This window comes from Onychostoma macrolepis, chromosome 07 (assembly GCF_012432095.1).
Source record: "Onychostoma macrolepis isolate SWU-2019 chromosome 07, ASM1243209v1, whole genome shotgun sequence".
Classification (NCBI taxonomy): domain Eukaryota; kingdom Metazoa; phylum Chordata; class Actinopteri; order Cypriniformes; family Cyprinidae; genus Onychostoma; species Onychostoma macrolepis.
Genome location: NC_081161.1, coordinates 12,337,296 through 12,357,291, shown reverse-complemented (window position 1 = coordinate 12,357,291; position 19,996 = coordinate 12,337,296). Strand labels below are relative to the sequence as shown.

Below are 19,996 nucleotides of genomic sequence, written 5' to 3'. Positions count from 1 at the left end.
TATGTTTACATGCTCATGCACTACAAATCATCCTGCACTGTTCCACAGCCAGCTGCTGACTCACAATGTTTCTCTTCGCACATGTACAGTATTTATCTGAAGTATTCGTATAGTTTGTATTTTTTAGTTTATGTATAGGTAAAAATAAAATTATATATAGTATATTTATTGTCAAAATCTATCAGTAGGATAGTTGTGTATAGGTTTATATTGTTTTACTTCATTGTTGTATGCCTGTATTTATGTAGCACTGTGGTCCTGTGGGGCACGACATTTCGTTCCACTGTATGCCCCCGCATGTAGCAGAATGACAAAGCTCGACTTGACTTGACTTGAATGTTTTAAATATAAAGCATTGAATATTCTGTACAAATGTGACCCTTGACCACAAAACCAGTCATATAGGTCAATTTTTGAAAATTAAGATGCATAAATCATAAAATAAATGGCTGGATAAATAAGCTTTCCATTGATGTATAGTTTATTAGGATAGGACAATATTTGGCCAAGATCGAAAACCTAGAATCTGAGGGTGCAAAAAAATCTAAATATTGAGAAAATCGACTTCGGCTGTCTAAATGAAGTCTTTAGCAATGCATATTACTAATCAAAAATTAAGTTTTGATATATTTACGGTAAGAAATTTACAAAATATCTTCATGGAACATAATGTATACTTAATATCCTAATGATTTTTGGCAAAAAAAGGAAAAATCTATAATTTTGACCCATACAATGTATTATTTGCTATTGCTACAAATATACCTGTGCTCCATAAGACTGGTTTTGTTGTCCAGGGTAACAAATACCAAATTATTTAAATAAGTAAATGATACTTTAAAAATGAAACAAAAATGGCTCAAAAGTCACTGTCTTTGTCAATGAATCATTCATTCAATCGGTTCGTTCAAGCTGATTTATTCAGGAACGAAGCAAGACAGTTCAAAAAGATTTGTTCAAAAATGCTCATTCATAAATTAAAAACTGTGCTTGCTTGGAGATGTGCAGTGGCTCAGCTGTGAATTTGTTTGGAACTGTTGGATTAGAACAAAATAAGATGATCGTGTTCCTAAAATGTCACTTAATATTAATTTATTGTTTATTGAACTGTTTTATAAAATCAGTATCACATATGCAAACTCCCTTTATGATCATTAAAATGCTGTCACTCATAGTTCATCGCAATCTATGAATCTCTTAGTTACATCGTCTCTACTATTTGTTGGTTATAATGAGAGGAGTCGCGAGCTTGCACAACTCGGCACTGAACAAAAACTCAGGTGTTTTGAGCGGTGTGGCTTTGACTAACTTAAACGTTAACACAGCTTTCCCTATATCAAATTTTTTAACTAAGATGTTCAGATCTTCAGCAAAAATCATGGTTCATTCCAGATAATTTACTTGAAGCAGTCTGAAGCTTTCACAGTCTGTGCTGTGAGAAGCAGGACACACAGCGATATACAATGTAGACATGAGCTATAGAGTGGTGCACACATACCGAAAACACAAATTTTAAAGCCGTTATGTTTATTTTTGAAAACGCATGCATCTAATAACTAACTAGACAAGACAGTTTGGGATGTCAGTGTGTCCATTTTATACTTTCACCACTCTATTAGCAGTCAGTCATGGTCAATTTATTCCTTACAACAGTAGCAGGGTTAACTTGATAAAGACTGATTCGGCTGGTCTTGTGACAGAAACGTGGCAACCCCAATGAGGAAATAGTAGCATGCAAGTAGATGTTTTATTGTGAGTTGAGGTCTTACACGGGATGTAGGACAGCATGACGATGATCAAGAAGTAGTAATAGTCAAAGGACACATTGTATTTGTTGGGGAGCCTCAGGGAATACATGCCAGATCTCCGCACATACGGTAAGGAGGCATGTATGGTCAGCAGTTCTCCAATTACTCCCAAGGGGTACATGACAATAAACATGTTATACCTGAGGAAGACAGGAGAAAAGAAAAATACAAAGAAGGGAAATAAATTAGGCTCAACTTGACATGAGACATCACACATTAAAAAATACACGCACCAACAATTATGATGTATCACAAAGCTAACTTTAGTTACCATGCATTACTTCACAAGATATTACATAAATATCACGTGGTTAATTATAATCAGGTTGAAGAGGTATAATATACAGGTTAAATTGTGAATTAGAGCAAATAAGTTTTGGTCATACCTCTTTTTTGTAGAGTAGACCGTATAAAGTAATTACTAAAGCACTAAATAATTTTCCACTGCTAAAAGATTCACATCTATTTATCCAGGAATAAGAAAACAGGTACATGTTTTCATTTCATACATGTCTAATTGTTCAGGGATTTCACACTCTCCAGTCTACACATGCCTGCTACATATCCCTGTACTGAATTATTTTTCATTGCTGGTGGGGTTAAAAAATATCCCCACTGGTGATGCTACCAACAGACCATATGAATTTCCAAAAATAAAGATATTTTTAAAAATATTGCCAAGTATAAAACTGCAATGTGATACTGGCAGAACATTTGCAATGGGCTGAATTGGAAAGTCCTTAGCCCATTATCACTTGGAAACTGTTATGGAGTTAATTGATTATTTACATATTTTCCCTTACAAATTTGCTTGATGCAGCATTTTGTATACAGTATCTCACAGAAATGAGAACACCCCTCACATTTTTGTAAATATTTTATATCTTTTCATGTGACAACACTGAAGAAATGATACTTTGCTACAATGTAAAGTAGTGAGTGTACAGCTTGTATAAGTGTAAATTTGCTGTCCCCTCAAAATAACTCCACACACAGCCATTAATGTCTAAACCGCTGGCCACAAAAGTGAGTATACCCCTAAGTGAAGATGTCCAAATTGGGCCCAAAGTGTCAATATTTTGTGTGGCCACCATTATTTTCCAGCACTGCCTTAACCCTCTTGGGCATGGAGTTCACCAGAGCTTCACAGGTTGCCACTGAAGTCCTCTTCCACTCCTTCATGACGACATCACGGAACTGGTGGATGTTAGAGACCTTGCGCTCCTCCACCTTCCGGTTGAGGATGCCCCACGGATGCTCAATAGGGTTTAGGTCTGGAGACATGCTTGGCCAGTCCCATCACCTTTACCCTCAGCTTCTTTAGCAAGGCAGTGGTCATCTGGAGGTGTGTTTGGGGTCGTTATCACGTTGGAATACTGCCCTGCGGCCCAGTCTCCGAAGGGAGGGGATCATGCTCTGCTTCAGTATGTCACAGTACATGTTGGCATTCATGGTTCCCTCAATGAACTGTAGCTCCCCAGTGGCGGCAGCACTCATGCAGCCCCAGACCATGACACTCCCACCACCATGCTTAACTGTAGATAAGACACACTTGTCTTTGCACTGCTTACCTGGTTGCCGCCACACACGCTTGACACCATCTGAACCAAATAAGTTTATCTTGGTCTCATCAGACCACAGGACATGGTTCCAGTAATCCATGTCCTTAGTCTGCTTGTCTTCAGCAAACTGTTTACGGGCTTTCTTGTGCATCATCTTTAGAAGAGGCATCCTTCTGGGACGACAGCCATGCAGACCAATTTGATGCAGTGTGCAGCGTACGGTCTGAGCACTGACAGGCTGACCCCCCCACCCCTTCAACCTCTGCAGCAATGCTGGCAGCACTCATGCGTCTATTTCCCAAACACAACTTCTGGATATGATGCTGAGCACGTGCACTCAACTTCTTTGGTCGACCATGGCGAGGCCTGTTCTTAGTGGAACCTGTCCTGTTAAACCGCTGTATGGTCTTGGCCACCGTGCTGCAGCTCAGTTTAGGGTCTTGGCAATCTTCTTATAGCCTACGCCATCTTTATGTAGAGCAACAATTCTTTTTTTCAGATCCTCCGAGTTCTTTGCCATGAGGTGCCATGTTGAACTTCCAGTGACCAGTATGAGAGAGTGAGAGCGATAACACCAAATTTAACACACCTGCTCCCCATTCACACCTGAGACCTTGTAACACTAACGAGTCACATGACACCGGGGAGAGGCCTCAATGCTTTGCCTGTCTACCTCCAGGGAGGTTGATGTGGAGGGCACCGACATGGATGAGACTGTTAACTCGCCACCCCAGTCCATCCAGTACAAGGAGCTGCTGGAGGTAGTGACTCAGGCGGTGACCAAACTTTACATCGGTTGGCCTGCCGAAAACCAGGATGAGCATCCAAAAAGCAAGCTGGATGAACATTTCATGCATTATAAGTGGCTACCTCCACGCCTGTCGTTTTCCCCTGATCTTTACACTGAGGTGTCTAGATCATGGGGGAACCATTTTCAGCCTGTCTCTTCAGCCCCTATGGTAAAAACTACTCTAATATCATAGGGCTGAGGGAGTACAGCCATGGGGCGACACCTCAGGTAGAGCAGATGCTTGCGAGCCATCTGTCTACCAGGTCTGCATCGTCCTGTCCTGGGATTTGGCTTGTGCTGCAGGCTTCCTCTCATTCTCCCTTTACGGACCCGAATCAAGGGAAGCTTAATCTGGTGTGTCCAGTGAGAGCACTGGACACTTATGTCCACAGAGCTGCCCTGTGGAGGAAATCTGACTTATTTGTCTACCTGCAACCAAGCAGACTTTAAGCCGGTAGATTGTGGATGCTATATCCTTAAACCTATGAGTCCTCTGATGTCCCTTCTCCTCCAGGGGTCTGAGCGCACTCAACTAGAAGTGTGGCGGCCTCCAAGGCCTTTCTTTCTGGGGAGTCAATGCATGACATCTGCTGAGGCTCGTCCACTTCTCTTACATTAGTCAGGTTTTATAACCTCGACATGGGTGCAGCTTCTGGCAGACTTTTTTTTTTTTTTTTTGCACACAAAAAGTATTCCCGTTGATTCATAACATTGCGGTTGAACTCCTGATGTTACATTAGGGATGGTAATTTCGATTATTTCTCCTAACCGACAACCGACGCTTGTTAACCAATCATTAACCGTTAAACGACAAGATTATTTTAAATTAGAACTGAATTCAATTAGAAAGGATAAGTGTCTGTGACCCATCCTATTTTTTCTTTATTTTACGAAAGCCCAAAGATTTGTTTTTATTGTGAATGCACGCAAATAAAAGCAAACCTTTTTTTAGTTTCGATTATCTGTATGACTAAAAGGAGTAATTGTTTACACCGTTAGAAAGAAAAAAAATCAAGTGATTGCGCTAGCGCCTCAATGAATACTATTAAATAGAAAGGATTTGTTGTGGAGTGAGGGGAACTAAAATAGCATAGCCTAGCTATGTTTATAGTGTTCATAATGTTTGTAAACATTTCACATCAGCATTAGGCCTATTTCTGAATGTATTAATAAAATGTGATTTTATACGCGACATGTTTTTTCTCTCAAAAATGCAATTTTATTTTATACGCATAGCATATTTTAAGCATGCAGCAAACATTTTAAAATATTTTGATAAATTACTAAAAAAAAAAACTATTTAAACCATTTAACTGATTGTATTAATTGGTCAAAATTCTTACTGTCACCATTAACTGGTTGTAATGAGCATCCCTATGTCACATGGACTATTTTAACAATGTCCTTACTACATTTCTTTGCCTTGACCTTGGTACTTCCCTTGCTGTCTATGGAGGGTTAGAAAGCTCTTGGATTTCATCAAAAATATCTTAATTTGTGTTCTGAAGATGAATTAAGGTCTTACGGATCTGGAACGACATGAAGGTAAGTAATTAATGACAGAATTTTCATTTCGGGGTGAACTAACCCTTTAAGGCAATTAAGCACATATATACACTGAACAAAATTATAAACGCAACACTTTTTTGTTTTTGCCCCCATTTTTCATGAGCTGAACTCAAAGATCTAAGACTTGAGAGGTGTTCTCTTCACGGATGAATCCCGATTTTCACTGTACAGGGCAGATGGCAGACAGCGTGTATGGCGTCGTGTGGGTGAGCGGTTTGCTGATGTCAACGTTGTGGATCGAGTGGCCCATGGTGGCGGTGGGGTTATGGTATGGGCAGGCATATGTTATGGACAACGAACACAGGTGCATTTTATTGATGGCATTTTGAATGCACAGAGATACAGTGACGAGATCCTGAGGCCCATTGTTGTGCCATTCATCCACGACCATCACCTCATGTTGCAGCATGATAATGCACGGCCCCATGTTGCAAGGATCTGTACACAATTCCTGGAAGCTGAAAACATCCCAGTTCTTGCATGGCCAGCATACTCACCGGACATGTCACCCATTGAGCATGTTTGGGATGCTCTGGATCGGCGTATACCACAGCGTGTTCCAGTTCCTGCGAATATCCAGCAACTTCGCACAGCCATTGAAGAGGAGTGGACCAACATTCCACAGGCCACAATCAACAACCTGATCAACTCTATGCGAAGGAGATGTGTTGCACTGCGTGAGGCAAATGGTGGTCACACCAGATACTGACTGGTTTTCGGACCCCCCCCAATACAGTAAAACTGCTCATTTTAGAGTGGCCTTTTATTGTGGCCAGCCTAAGGCACACCTGTGCAATAATCATGCTGTCTAATCAGCATCTTGATATGCCACACCTGTGAGGTGGATGGATTATCTCTGCAAAGGAGAAGTGCTCACTAACACAGATTTAGACAGATTTGTTAAGAATATTTGAGAGAAATAGGCCTTTTGTGTACATAGAAAAAAGTCTTAGATCTTTGAGTTAAGCTCATGAAAAATGGGGGCAAAAACAAAAGTTTATAATTTTGTACGTGTGTGTGTGTGTGTGTGTGTTATATTTATATATATATATATATATATATATATATATATATATATATATATATATAAAATCAACATTACATATTGTTTGTAACCACCTAAATTAATGATTTAAAAAAGCATTTTGGGAAATCCAGGTAATTTAACAGAAATATGATTTTTTTTTTTTTTTATGTTTATGACTGTAATAGCGCCAGCTGTTGTCCTATCTCCCTAAAACTTTGCATGCTTGTTTAGAATCGCTTGTCGCATCTGCTCACCAGTTTTCATGAGGTTTTGAGTTTTCCTTTAGGCTTTATAGGATTTTGGGTAAATTTGGACAGACCCATTTTCTAAATGATCCCATTATAGCTTCCCACAGGGTAAATTTAAACATTTTTACATTATTTCTACATTATTGACCTAGAAAGTCCGGAGAATTGTACTGCAGTTGTTGTTTTTTTTCCCAGATTGAGCGAAAAACCTAGGACTCGTTTGCAAAAGTGTATTTATATATATTTAACAAACAATTTGATTGACCGCAGTGGTTCTAGAGGCAAAGTTGTCCGGAATGAGTTCTATCATATGATATGAATATTGTGCATATGTGAAAAAAACCCCGCACAATGTACAATCGTTTATGGCCTTGAAAAATGTGATATCGCATCCCCCAGTGGCCAATTCCTTTCAAATTTCTCACAGACATGAGAGACAGGCCAACCAACTTTTGTTTCCGATCGACCTCCGTTAACCTTGTCTAATAGGTGCTCAAACGTCATCGGCCAAAGGCAGCCATGTTTTTTGAGATACGCAAATGTCCTTATAGACACTTGTGGCACTTTGGACCAATACGGTGCACACCAATTTTCATGTTGATAGGACAAATGGTTGCACAGTTATAGCCATTTTTATGTTTTTTTTTCCATCTTATAGTGCCATGGAGTGGCCAAGCTCCCCTTCCCATTCCAACAACATAACACACATGAGCCTGCAACTGAGTTATGAGCGATTTCGTACTTTTGATCGCTGCAGCGCCCTGGTCAGACCGATTGGGGTGAGCCTTGGTCACGTGGTAGGTAAAATTATGTGAACTGAAGAAAACTGTAAAATTACAATACTGATACTGATTTATGGCTGTGTGAATCATAGGGCTATTATATTGGTGGAAAATTGCTGGTATGTGTTATGTTTTCAAATGCGCAGCACTTGTAGAGATGGATTTTGCGTGTAGAAATGTACAGCAAAACAATCCACAACTTACCACACCTTAATTTGCTACCACATTGTGAAAATAACTCAGTGTCACCCCAAGGATCATTGAATACATGTCCAATTTTTGCTCAGTAAAATCATTTTAAGACATCTGGAAAAAAAATAAGACATGTTGAAACCACACCATGCAGAGTAAACAAGTGAAACCAAGCCATGCAATTCTGCTGTTGGGAAATTCAATTTAGTGACATGCCACATTTGTACCTGGCCCACTTGATGAAGTATGGCAGATGATTGAGCAAGTTGAAAGTGTAGAAAGAGTAGCGAGTGATCTCTGTAATCGTCCAAACTACTACGAACAAGATCACACTCTCCTCATTCTGAATCTTAGTGCATGTTTCAAATGAAAGAAAAAATAGTAAAATGTAAAAGCCAATTTAGAGATTGTACACAGGTTAACAGTGAATAGTTTCCATAATTCACACTGACCTGTCTGATGCTGTTTGTAACAAACCAAACCATGAATATCCGAGAACATACTTGGACCCCAGTCACAATTACAGATGTCCGCACAATTCCTTTAGCACACCAAAAATAACACCTGGAAATCTCTTTATATATCTGGAATTAAATGCTTATATAACACTTTAAAATGCAGTACATACCAATAGCACAGTGTCCAACCTGAAATAAAAACAGAAGTAATGAACTAAGGACATTTCCTTTATAAAAAAGAATGAGCACAAGAAATGAAGACAGATTCAGAACACAATCAATGCAAGCATGCTAAAGACTCAACTCTTCAGTGAACTCGTTTTGATGCTGCATGTCTTTTTACCCAGTCCCATAAATGATTAAATATCATTGATAACATTTCAGTCACCATATTTTAGCCAATTTGTGGTAAATTTGCCTCATAATATTGCTTTCAGATAACAATTCCTAATTTTTTACAAATTATTCTGAGAGTGAAAAGCAACAAAAATGCAGATCATACTACATCACCAGCGTGTATATGTAATATTGAATGTGCGGCTCAGATATGAGAGTATGGAATTAACCTTATTCTTTATTCCATAGGTTTAGAACACACTAACAGTACAACTGGAAGTAAACAACAGTCTGTCTTCTATATCTACTTCTATATATGCCTAGGCTGACTCAGAGGTAAGGTTACAATGATTGAATGATAAGCACCATCTAATGGTCACACTTAGCATAACACTTACATTCACTGCAGTGAACTAGTGGCAGTGCACAAACCACTGGATAGGCAATTCACTTGTCCAACAATTTACAGTGAGTTGAGAGTTCATACACACAGCTTCATTTATTTAAAACTTCCACAGAGCTCATAATGAAGGGCGAATACCATTCAAATGCAAGCATTACTATGCACTGCTCTCTTTAAATGGCAGAGGACTTAAAGTGAACACTCTGAAGGGTGCATGGCATTACTGTCTCAAATATGGCTATTTGCAATAACCTATACAAAGCCAAATGCTACTGCACCTTTATTTTTGAAGGATCTAAACTGTCAAAGAATCCTAACTAAGATTACTAAAAAAAAAAAAAAAATTGCTTGCTTGGAAGATTAAAAAAAGTGTTGACTATTTTGGTTGGCTATCAAAAGATTCCTGACATAGTTGAGGCATTGTTTAATTTGAATGTTAACTTGAGCAACCAAGTATATGTTTGTAGCTGTTTAGATGTTGAAACATGTTGTAGCAAAAAAAAAAAAGAAAGAAAAAAAAAAGAAAGAAAACAGGCAAATCTCTGTGTCATATTTATTAGAATGCATCTGTGTCTTTTGTGTGGGGCTTGGTAAATACATATTTCAATAAAAACACAATATTTCTCACTGGATTTAAATGCCAGCTTAAGATATGTTTCTTAAAAGAATAAATAAAAAAAAATAATAAAGATGAACGATGAGGATGCACCACTCAAGATTATGTGATCATAAATGCCAAAGTCCCTTTGTGTGAAGATTAAGTTGCTCATTTTTTGATTTGAAAGTAGTCACTTTCTTGCAAGTGTGCAAAAAAGCTGTTTGGAATTCACCCAAATAAAAATTATTTTAATATGCAGAGTGAGGAACTCCAACATTTAGGCTATAAAATAACTAACTAAATAAACAATGTTCTCCCAATGATTAACCCAAGTGACCACTGGACTAAGGGACAAGCCAATAAGTTTGGGAAGATCACATGACTGATTTATTTATTTTTTTAGTTCAGAAATTAAGCCCACATATGGTTACCTGAGAGTAACTCATCCAACAACTGTTAATACAAAGAGTTAATAAAATAAAATAATTTTCCTTAAGGTGGTGACCATTAACCAATACACAAAATTATACTGCAAAATTTGAGTAAAATAAAGTGCATGTTTATATCACAATGGGGGTTAAAGGCAGCTGATCTTACCTCTAATAGTGCAAATGTCTGGAAAAATTTAAGTGTCCTGGCTATATTTCTGTACAAGCCTTTATGGGTGCCTTTCTGAAGGTAATACCGGACCATGGCAACAGCCAATACAAGCCACCTGCAATAAAGACCAATAAAATAAAAATAAATAAATAAAAATAAAAACTTTGACTTTAACACCAAAACTAATTAAAAGGCCTATAATGTAAGGCAGTGCTTTTCACCTTATTTCCAGGTAAAGATACAGTTCATAAACATTATAAAGTAGTTGGTCACTTAAAATACACTTTTAAGCATGAAAGTCATTGCACAGGATAATAATAATAAATAAATAAATCAAAGTGAAGTTGCGATTCTGAACATTTATGAACATGTATTAACTCTAAAAGTAAAATTCAAAAACACACCACAGTTAAAATTAGAGTACTTAACGTGTTTTAATACCTTGGTCGACACCTCTTTTTCACAAGAATATGCCCTTTTAAGTCCACACTGGTTTAGAGCACGTAAATTATGTTGAATTGAAAAACGGGTTCACTGCGCTTTCATTACAATTATCCCGTCTTTCACTTTTCCTAGTTGCAGTTTGTCTGTCTAGCATTTCGCCATGCCGGGCCAGAGTTTCAGTGTCAGCGCTAAACATATCACTGCGACAGTTGAGGAGACGGGGATGACACGTGCAGTACAGTCAACCGTATTAGGAAAGGCTGAGCACGCTTCGGTAACTGTGAAGAATATTTATGTTACTTTGTAACGGCTGACCCTTTATGAAACAAAACTAACAATTACGTACGCGCAATGTGAGTGTTTAGCGCAATAGTCTACCTTGAAGCTTTTAAAGTTGTCTTTGGTAACCTAACAATCGAATGATTTACAATGGTCACACACTATAAACAGACACAAGGCTGCATTCAGCAAGTACGTTAAATAAAAGCAGTTCAATCATAAACTTTCACCAGCAAGTACCCAGCTGTCATGGCGATATTGTAGAACGTGAGCCATGCCGTTGCGATGGCGCCTTTCGTCCGCTTCTTGTTGTTGGTTTCTTTCTCCTCAACAGTTCCGTCCTCCTCGCCAGACGCCATGGTACCGGGTACAGACTGCGAAAGTCACAAAAACATTGCGCCAGCACAGCTGTCGGCGGGGGCTGGTCATCCTTCCACGGGACCTTTTTGGAGGAGTCATTGGCTACTTCATGAGTGTCAAAGGAGGAAAACAAGACTCGCTTGACAGATCATGAACATCGGTCAAATACACCTCCAAAATGTCATAAGGATTAATTTAATCACAATTAACCAAAAATAAAATAAAATCTAAGATAAAAATAAAATAAACAAAGAAATAAATATATACATAGGCTACATAATATGTGGATGTTTTATATTATAAGCTATTTGCAGCGATGGATTAAGTAGTAGCCTACTTGAGAAAACTTCACCAAAGTCACACAGTGTGATCAAACTGTTCTATTAATAAATTAATTTCTTATGTTTTGTACTGGTTAACTTAGAGGTTTGGTGTTTTTATTGCTTATTGCTCGGTGCTGGATTGTAATGTTAGCAAACTCTTATCAGAGGACTTGCTAACAAGACGGTTGAGCGGTCTGTAATTATAAGGGATAATCAACGGCTAGTTGTGCATTAAACGATTTGAATGCACGACGAGGCGAAGAACCCTCAGCGAAGTGCATTCAAATCGTTTAATGCACAGCTAGCCATTGATTATCCCGTTTATGCCATGGTAATTTGCCAGCATTCACATTAAAGATGTTAATAAAATGTGCGCTGCGATATTTAACCGGAACGATAAAAATGACGGTTATTTTCCTCTGTATTACTATTCAACTGTAACTGTATGTTACTATGGTTACCAATAGGAAGCGCATTAATATAGAACATGATTAAACAGACCAGGGGTCGGTTGCATAAACTGTTTAGACTAGTCTTAAAAAGTTAGTCACCTAATTTTTTTTTCTTCAAGACTGGTCATAACTTTTAATTCAGTTATGAAAAGGTAGATTGGTCTTTATTTGTATTGGAAAAGTAAGACCGATTACCCCTTGGCAACTGCTAGTTGGTCAAACTAGTTATTAAGACACAGTCTTAACATGGTGGCTAAGTTTATGCAACTGGCCCCTGGAACTACCTGTGCAGTTAAACGAATTTAATCAACACCTGCCAGCCAATCAGAATCGAGTATTCAGACAGACCATGGCATAAGCTAATCGTTCCGCAGCAATGTCTCTTATAGTGAAACTTAGTTCCTTTTGTTCACGAACAGCGCCGTTGTTGTTACTTCGCTTGTGAGAAGTCATGTAGTTTTTACTGATAAAATCGTCAGAGTAGCGCTAATAATAGCGCGATGTATGCTAGTGTGTGTGCAAACTGGTGTGTGTGGTCTGTGAGGGAGAGAGAGCAGAAGAGATAGAGTATGTGCTTTCCGTACACAATAAAGCATAATTTTGTGGCAAAAACACGGACATGATCTGTAGTTTTTATCCTTTTGATTACTATATTTATTTGTTTGGCCAGTGTCGTTGTGGGTTTTGGTTATTTTGCTGTTGTAAGACCTTTGAAATAACAGAAATCATTTGGCGAAGTGATATGGTCATGTAATGCGGTCAAGAGCTGCCTGGAACTACGTTCACCATGAGTTTCCCTGAAAATAATTGCACACCTTAGAACGTTCGTCAGCCAATCAGATTCAATCATTCAACAGCCCCGTAGTATAAACTTAATTAACAAATTTTAACTGCGTCTATTAATGTTTAAGTGCTAGCTAAAGCCTCTAGCAACCCTTTAGACTGCATTTATTTGATAAAAAATAAGTAGCCTAATGTTGTGAAATAATTACAATGTGAAATAACTATTTTCTATTTGAATATATTTTAAAATATTATTTTTTTTTTAGCATCATTACTCCAGTCTTCAGTGTTTTCTTTGATGAATAGAAAGTTCAAAAGAACATATACCCAGATAGCACACGTACCTGGTATCATCTGGAAAACATCGCATTCTTTTTTTTTTATAGTCGTATTTTGATCGTCTGAAGATCGACTGTTTGAGCTGTTAAATGAGACATCTTCCCTACCTCTAAATGACATCTATTACGACGTATCTTTATCACCTGAAATATGCCGGATATGTGCGTCATGAGGGGAAGCTGCAGCTACTTGATTAAATTTAAAGGGAAATACGTGAAGAAATAACAATGATTTAAAATCCATATTCTGTGATATTTGCTTTTCTTTCTACAAGAACGTATAGCATGTTTAAAAACAAACATTACATTATTTTGAAGATAATGGATCCATATTCCTTGTCCCATTTTTGTTTTATATTAATATTTACAAGGAGGCACCAACACTTTTTTTATTTTTATGCACAGAATAACACTGTGCTTTACATGGACATTAATATTGCTCTAAATGATCAGGCAAAATGTAACTTACAATCTTTACTGGAAACAAATGAGAACAAAAGCACAAAACAAAAAGAAAAAAGGAACAATTTTTAACCATGTAATACATCATGCACTTTTAAATCTGTTTGTCCAACTATCCCTGTTAGTTTGATCCTTCTGTAATAGAGATAAATTTGATCTTACATGCCTATACAAGTTATTTTGTAGAGAGCATATTAGAACCTTGACTAAAAAGTTAAATGTTCAACATAACAAGGTTGGTGATTAGATTAACGATCGAATGTACACATAATATTTGTTGAGCAAGTTACTCCAAAGAAAGTAATTATGATTACAAGTTATTTTGTACTCCAACAGTGTAATGATATACTGTACTAATTACTCTAAAAAAATATTGCATTACTTAATGTTTTATACATAATGCATAAAATTATTTTTGGACTGACACGAACACACATTTTAAATGTTAAACTTGATGTGTTTGTTAAATTCGCAATCGCTTATCTTTTCAAGGTAAAATTAAATAGAATACTTCATTAATTACACCCAAGAATTACCTGTCTATATAACTATACAACTTCCTGCAAAGTTCAGCTCCAACCCTTCTTAAACACTACTGAACCAGCTATTTATGATCTAAAGGAGCACTCGTTAATTACAGAAAGGGGTGTTGGATCAGTGTTGAATTTGAACTCACTCCAGGAACAGAATTGGGCACCCCTGATCATTATAATTAAGAGGTGATTTATGGCTTCAGTTCATGTAGTTCTTTACCTCCATGGCATACAGGTGCTGGTCATATAATTAGAATATCATCAAAAAGTTGATTTATTTCACTAATTCCATTCAAAAAGTGAAACTTGTATATTATATTCATTCATTACACACAGACTGATATATTTCAAATGTTTATTTCTTTTAATTTTGATGATTAGAGCTTACAGCTCATGAAAGTCAAAAATCAGTATCTCAAAATATTAGAATATTACTTAAGACCAATACAAAGAAAGGATTTTTAGAAATCTCGGCCAACTGAAAAGTATGAGCATGTACAGCACTCAATACTTAGTTGGGGCTCCTTTTGCCTGAATTACTGCAGCAATGCGGCGTGGCATGGAGTCGATTAGTCTGTGGCACTGCTCAGGTGTTATGAGAGCCCAGGTTGCTCTGATAGTGGCCTTCAGCTCATCTGCATTGTTGGGTCTGGTGTATCATCTTCCTCTTGACAATACCCCATCGATTCTCTATGAGGTTCAGGTCTGGTGAGTTTGCTGGCCAATCAAGCACAGTAACACTATGGTCCTTGAACCAGCTTTTGGTACCTTTGGCAGTGTGGGCAGGTGCCAAGTCCTGCTGGAAAATGAAATCAGAATCTCCATAAAGCTTGTCAACAGAAGGAAGCATGAAGTGCTCTAAAATTTCCTGGTAGATGGCTGCGTTGACTGTGGACATCAGAAAACACAGTGGACCAACACCAGCAGATGACATGGCAGCCCAAATCATCACTGACTGTGGAAACTTCACACTGGACTTCAAGCAACATGGATTCTGTGCCTCCACTCTTCCTTCAGACTCTGGGACCTTGATTTCCAAATTAAATGTAAAATTTACTTTCATCTGAAAAGAGGACTTTGGACCACTGAGCAACAGTCCAGTTCTTTTCTCCACAGCCCAGGTAAGATGCTTCTGACGTTGTCTCTGGTTCAGAAGTGGCTTGGTAGCCCTTTTCCTGAAGACGCCTGAGCGTGGTGACTCTTGATGCACTGACTCCAGCTTCAGTTCTCTCCTTGTGAAGCTCTCCCAAGTGTTTGAATCGGCTTTGCTTGACTGTATTCTCAAGCTTGCGGTCATCCCTGTTGCTTGTGCACCTTTTCCTACCCAAATTCTTCCTTCCAGTCAACTTTGCATTTAATATGCTTTGATACAGCACTCTGTAAACAGCCACACCTTTCAGTAATGACCTTCTGTGACTTACCCTCTTTGTGGAGGGTGTCAATGTTCGTCTTCTGGATCATTGCCAAGTCAGCAGTCTTCCCCATTATTGTGGTTTCAAAGAACAAGAGATACCCAGAATTTATACTGTAGGGATGGTCATTTATTCAAACTCAAATGTAAATATTCTAATATTTTGAGATACTGATTTTTGACTTTCATGAGCTGTAAGCTCTAATCATCAAAATTAAAAGAAATAAACATTTGAAATATATCAGTCTGTGTGTAATGAATGAATATATTATACAGGTTTCACTTTTTGAATGGAATTAGTGAAATCAACTTTTTGATGATATTCTAATTATATGACCAGCACCTGTAGGCTGTTATACATGCACAGTTTTTATTTTTTATATTTCCATTTTTTGGGGGGGTTTCTAGCTTTTAGACTAGTCAGATCCAAAACTTCCGTTTAAACGACAGTCAAATTAGTCGTAGCGCACAACCCTTATTTATATATATATATGCGGTAATACAGCATACCGTGCTATTGAGCCACTCAAAATTACCGCAAGGGAAATTCCTTAAACGCGACATCCCTATTCACTAACAATAACAATGTCAGTAACACCTGATGTACTTGTTACATCGTAAGAAGTATGGCATCTATGCTAATATTAGTCTGTTTCATTCTTATTCCGAGGTCACCATAGCCACCCAGATCCAGTCCATATCCAGATCAGATGGAGACAACCTCTATAGCCCTGAATGTCAGCAGAGACCATGTCAACTAGATGAGCCCCAAAGACAGATCTCAAGTGAAGGCTTCATCAACTATACGGCCTTTGGCACAAAACCTCAGCAAAGACCACAGTAACAAACACCACGTTGGTTTGTCTGGCTAGAGGAGAACTGGTCCCCCGACTGAGCCTGCTTTCTACCAAGGTTTTTTCTCCATTTCTGTCACCTTTGGCTTGCTAATTTGGGGACACTTAATTTTGGGGAATATTAAAGACTTGTTTGCAGAGACTAGAGCTGCACGATTAATCGTTAAAAGATCACAATCTCGATTCAAACACCCACGCAATCCCATTTTTAAATGACAACGATTCGCCCGTGTCTATTAAACCTTTGAAAAAAATCATACAACGTTCAAATCTGCATCCGCGCTGCCACTGACACAGAGAGCAGACATTTAACATGTTTGGGTAAGAAACAGCTTCACAAACAGTCTTTTCAACTGCACAGTATTATTTCTGTCCTATATAGTCATTCATATTAATCACAGAAATACTGGGATAAAAGTTTGCAGTTCAGATATAAACAGCGTTTACATGCACCCTCTTAATGCGATGAGATTTTGGCAATATTGCGATTTAAACTTTATCTCATGTAAATGCAATACTTCGATTTAAATAATGCGATTAAGCTCATAATCGGCATAATCATATTAACATAGGTGGCTTATGCTGATTTTAATCGAAATATACAGGCATGTAAACACCTTAATCGGAATAGCCTATTGCCGCTCTGACTAAAGTGCGCATGTGCTCGTGACACGACTGATGCGACACCCCCCCTCCATGATGGTGTTCAGCAATGCAGTGATAGGGTTATGCTGCCGTCTTTTTTTTTTTTTGCTGTTCTTCTCCATCATGAAAGGTTATCTGTGTCATTAATGTTAATCCAGCAACACAAGACAGAAAATCACTCGCTGCTTTTGAATTTTTGGTAGTTTTAATAACAATCACTCTTTAATTTGTTTAATTGAATTCTGTTTTATTTTACAACAAACAATATTACAACAAAAAAACGATACGGTTATTGTAAAAATGTTTTATAATGTATATCGGTGTCACTGATTAAAGGGTTAGTCATTTACTCACCCTCATGTTGTTCCAAACTTGTATGAAGATATTTTAAACAAGCAGGTGGAAGCAGTTCCATAGTATTTTTCCCTACTATGGAAATCAGTGGTGCCCAAAACTGCACCATTTTTGGGGAACTGTTAAGTCAATTATTTCATATATTTATATGATGTGATGCTCTTTTTCTGTACATGGTTACATAAAATGCTCTTACCCTGTTTCTTTTCTTCACCCAATACCTTAGGACAAACCAGCCTGTGATCTCCTAAGACACCCAAATCCACCCCTGGTCCACGATCATTCCCACACCTGTGTCTCACCACAGTCCATCACCAGTGTCTGTCATGCACAGTGTGCACCCTGCCTACTGCCAATGTTGTGGATTATCATTATGGATTATATATATTTAGATTATGTTGTGAATGGCATAACAGAACAATTACACTATTAAGCTCAAATAATTTAGTCTTGCTTAACAGTTTCCCTGATTTGATACTGTTCACAATGTAGCATGGTCTCTCCTACCTTTGTGCATTGTTGTTAAAATATGTCCTTAATATTTGTATTATTTGATTATGGCTTAGGTTTATTATTTAAAAGCAAATTCACTAAATCTTTCCCTAGAAGAAATAATAGGTGTGTTTGACTTGAAGCGGTGATGCACAGACCGATCAGTATGACATCAAAGTACCGCGAGAGCATGACTGTTTCTTTTGCTTTTGAATCGCTCTCGTCATACTTCAATCAGCCTGGCAGTGCCACTTTAAGTCGAACACACCTAAAGTGTAAACTCGTGGTCAGCTCTGGGTCTTGTGCAGTAATATGATGAGCAGGTGTTCAGTGTCCTCACCTTACTTTATTTTGAAATGCTATATTGACCTAGATTCACCTAGGTTTAAAATTGTTTAATAAATTTAATTGGGAAAGAACAAATTATTCAGTGTCGTTCATGTTGTGAGGCTGCATAACTTCTGGTCAGATTAACATCTGTGTAGTCTGTTTCCTCCTGAGGTTTATACAGTTATATATTTAAATATATAACTATATAATAGTATATATTATATAGTTAAATATCTAAAAAGGATTGTCTTTGTAACCTTTGTCAATAGATATTGAAGGCATTATTTTTTATGGTGCTTTTAAACAAAATATTAAATGTAATGTGAGGTAAGCTATGGCTGGGTGTATATTACACAATTTTAATATACAGGTGCTGGTCATATAATTAGAATATCATCAAAAAGTTGATTTATTTCACTAATTCCATTCAAAAAGTGAAACTTGTATATTATATTCATTCATTACACACAGACTGATATATTTCAAATGTTTATTTCTTTTAATTTTGATGATTAGAGCTTACAGCTCATGAAAGTCAAAAATCAGTATCTCAAAATATTAGAATATTTACATTTGAGTTTGAATAAATGACCATCCCTACAGTATAAATTCTGGGTATCTCTTGTTCTTTGAAACCACAATAATGGGGAAGACTGCTGACTTGGCAATGATCCAGAAGACGAACATTGACACCCTCCACAAAGAGGGTAAGTCACAGAAGGTCATTACTGAAAGGTGTGGCTGTTTACAGAGTGCTGTATCAAAGCATATTAAATGCAAAGTTGACTGGAAGGAAGAATTTGGGTAGGAAAAGGTGCACAAGCAACAGGGATGACCGCAAGCTTGAGAATACAGTCAAGCAAAGCCGATTCAAACACTTGTGAGAGCTTCACAAGGAGTGGACTAAAGCTGGAGTCAGTGTATCAAGAGTCACCACGCTCAGACGTCTTCAGGAAAAGGGCTACCAAGCCACTTCTGAACCAGAGACAACGTCAGAAGCGTCTTACCTGGGCTAAGGAGAAAAATAACTGGACTGTTGCTCAGTGGTCCAAAGTCCTCTTTTCAGATGAAAGTAAATTTTACATTTAATTTGGAAATCAAGGTCCCAGAGTCTGAAGGAAGAGTGGAGAGGCACAGAATCCATGTTGCTTGAAGTCCAGTGTGAAGTTTCCACAATCAGTGATGATTTGGGCTGCCATGTCATCTGCTGGTGTTGGTCCACTGTGTTTTCTGATGTCCACAGTCAACGCAGCCATCTACCAGGGAATTTTAGAGCACTTCATGCTTCCTTCTGTTGACAAGCTTTATGGAGATGCTGATTTCATTTTCCAGCAGGACTTGGCACCTGCCCACACTGCCAAAGGTACCAAAAGTTGGTTCAATGACCATAGTGTTACTGTGCTTGATTGGCCAGCAAACTCGCCTGACCTGAGCCCCATAGAGAATCTATGGGGTATTGTCAAGATGAAGATGAGACACCAGACCCAACAATGCAGATGAGCTGAAGGCCACTATCAGAGCAACCTGGGCTCTCATAACACCTGAGCAGTGCCACAGACTGAT

The 19,996-nt window shown here is 37.9% G+C and overlaps 1 protein-coding gene across 4 annotated transcripts in view; it reads right to left on the bottom strand.

The window, feature by feature from the left end:
• Positions 1–11,597, bottom strand: part of hacd1 (3-hydroxyacyl-CoA dehydratase 1) — an 84,491-nt gene extending 72,894 nt beyond the window's left edge. Inside the window, exons 1-6 of one of the 4 annotated variants that reach the window (XR_009271900.1) lie at positions 11,337–11,597; positions 10,371–10,488; positions 8,607–8,625; positions 8,431–8,519; positions 8,206–8,327; positions 1,770–1,948 (exon numbers count right to left, since the gene is read on the bottom strand). Coding sequence is in view for 3 of the 4 variants with exons in the window: in XM_058780695.1 (XP_058636678.1) it covers positions 1,770–1,948; positions 8,206–8,327; positions 8,431–8,519; positions 8,607–8,625; positions 10,371–10,488; positions 11,337–11,455 (646 nt within the window). In the remaining variant the exon portion in view is untranslated. Of the gene's footprint in view, positions 1–1,769; positions 1,949–8,205; positions 8,328–8,430; positions 8,520–8,606; positions 8,626–10,370; positions 10,489–10,814; positions 11,239–11,336 lie in introns of those variants that run through there. The other 3 variants (XM_058780696.1, XM_058780695.1, XM_058780698.1) reach the window with 3 other exon arrangements.
• Positions 11,598–19,996: the final 8,399 nt, after the last annotated feature.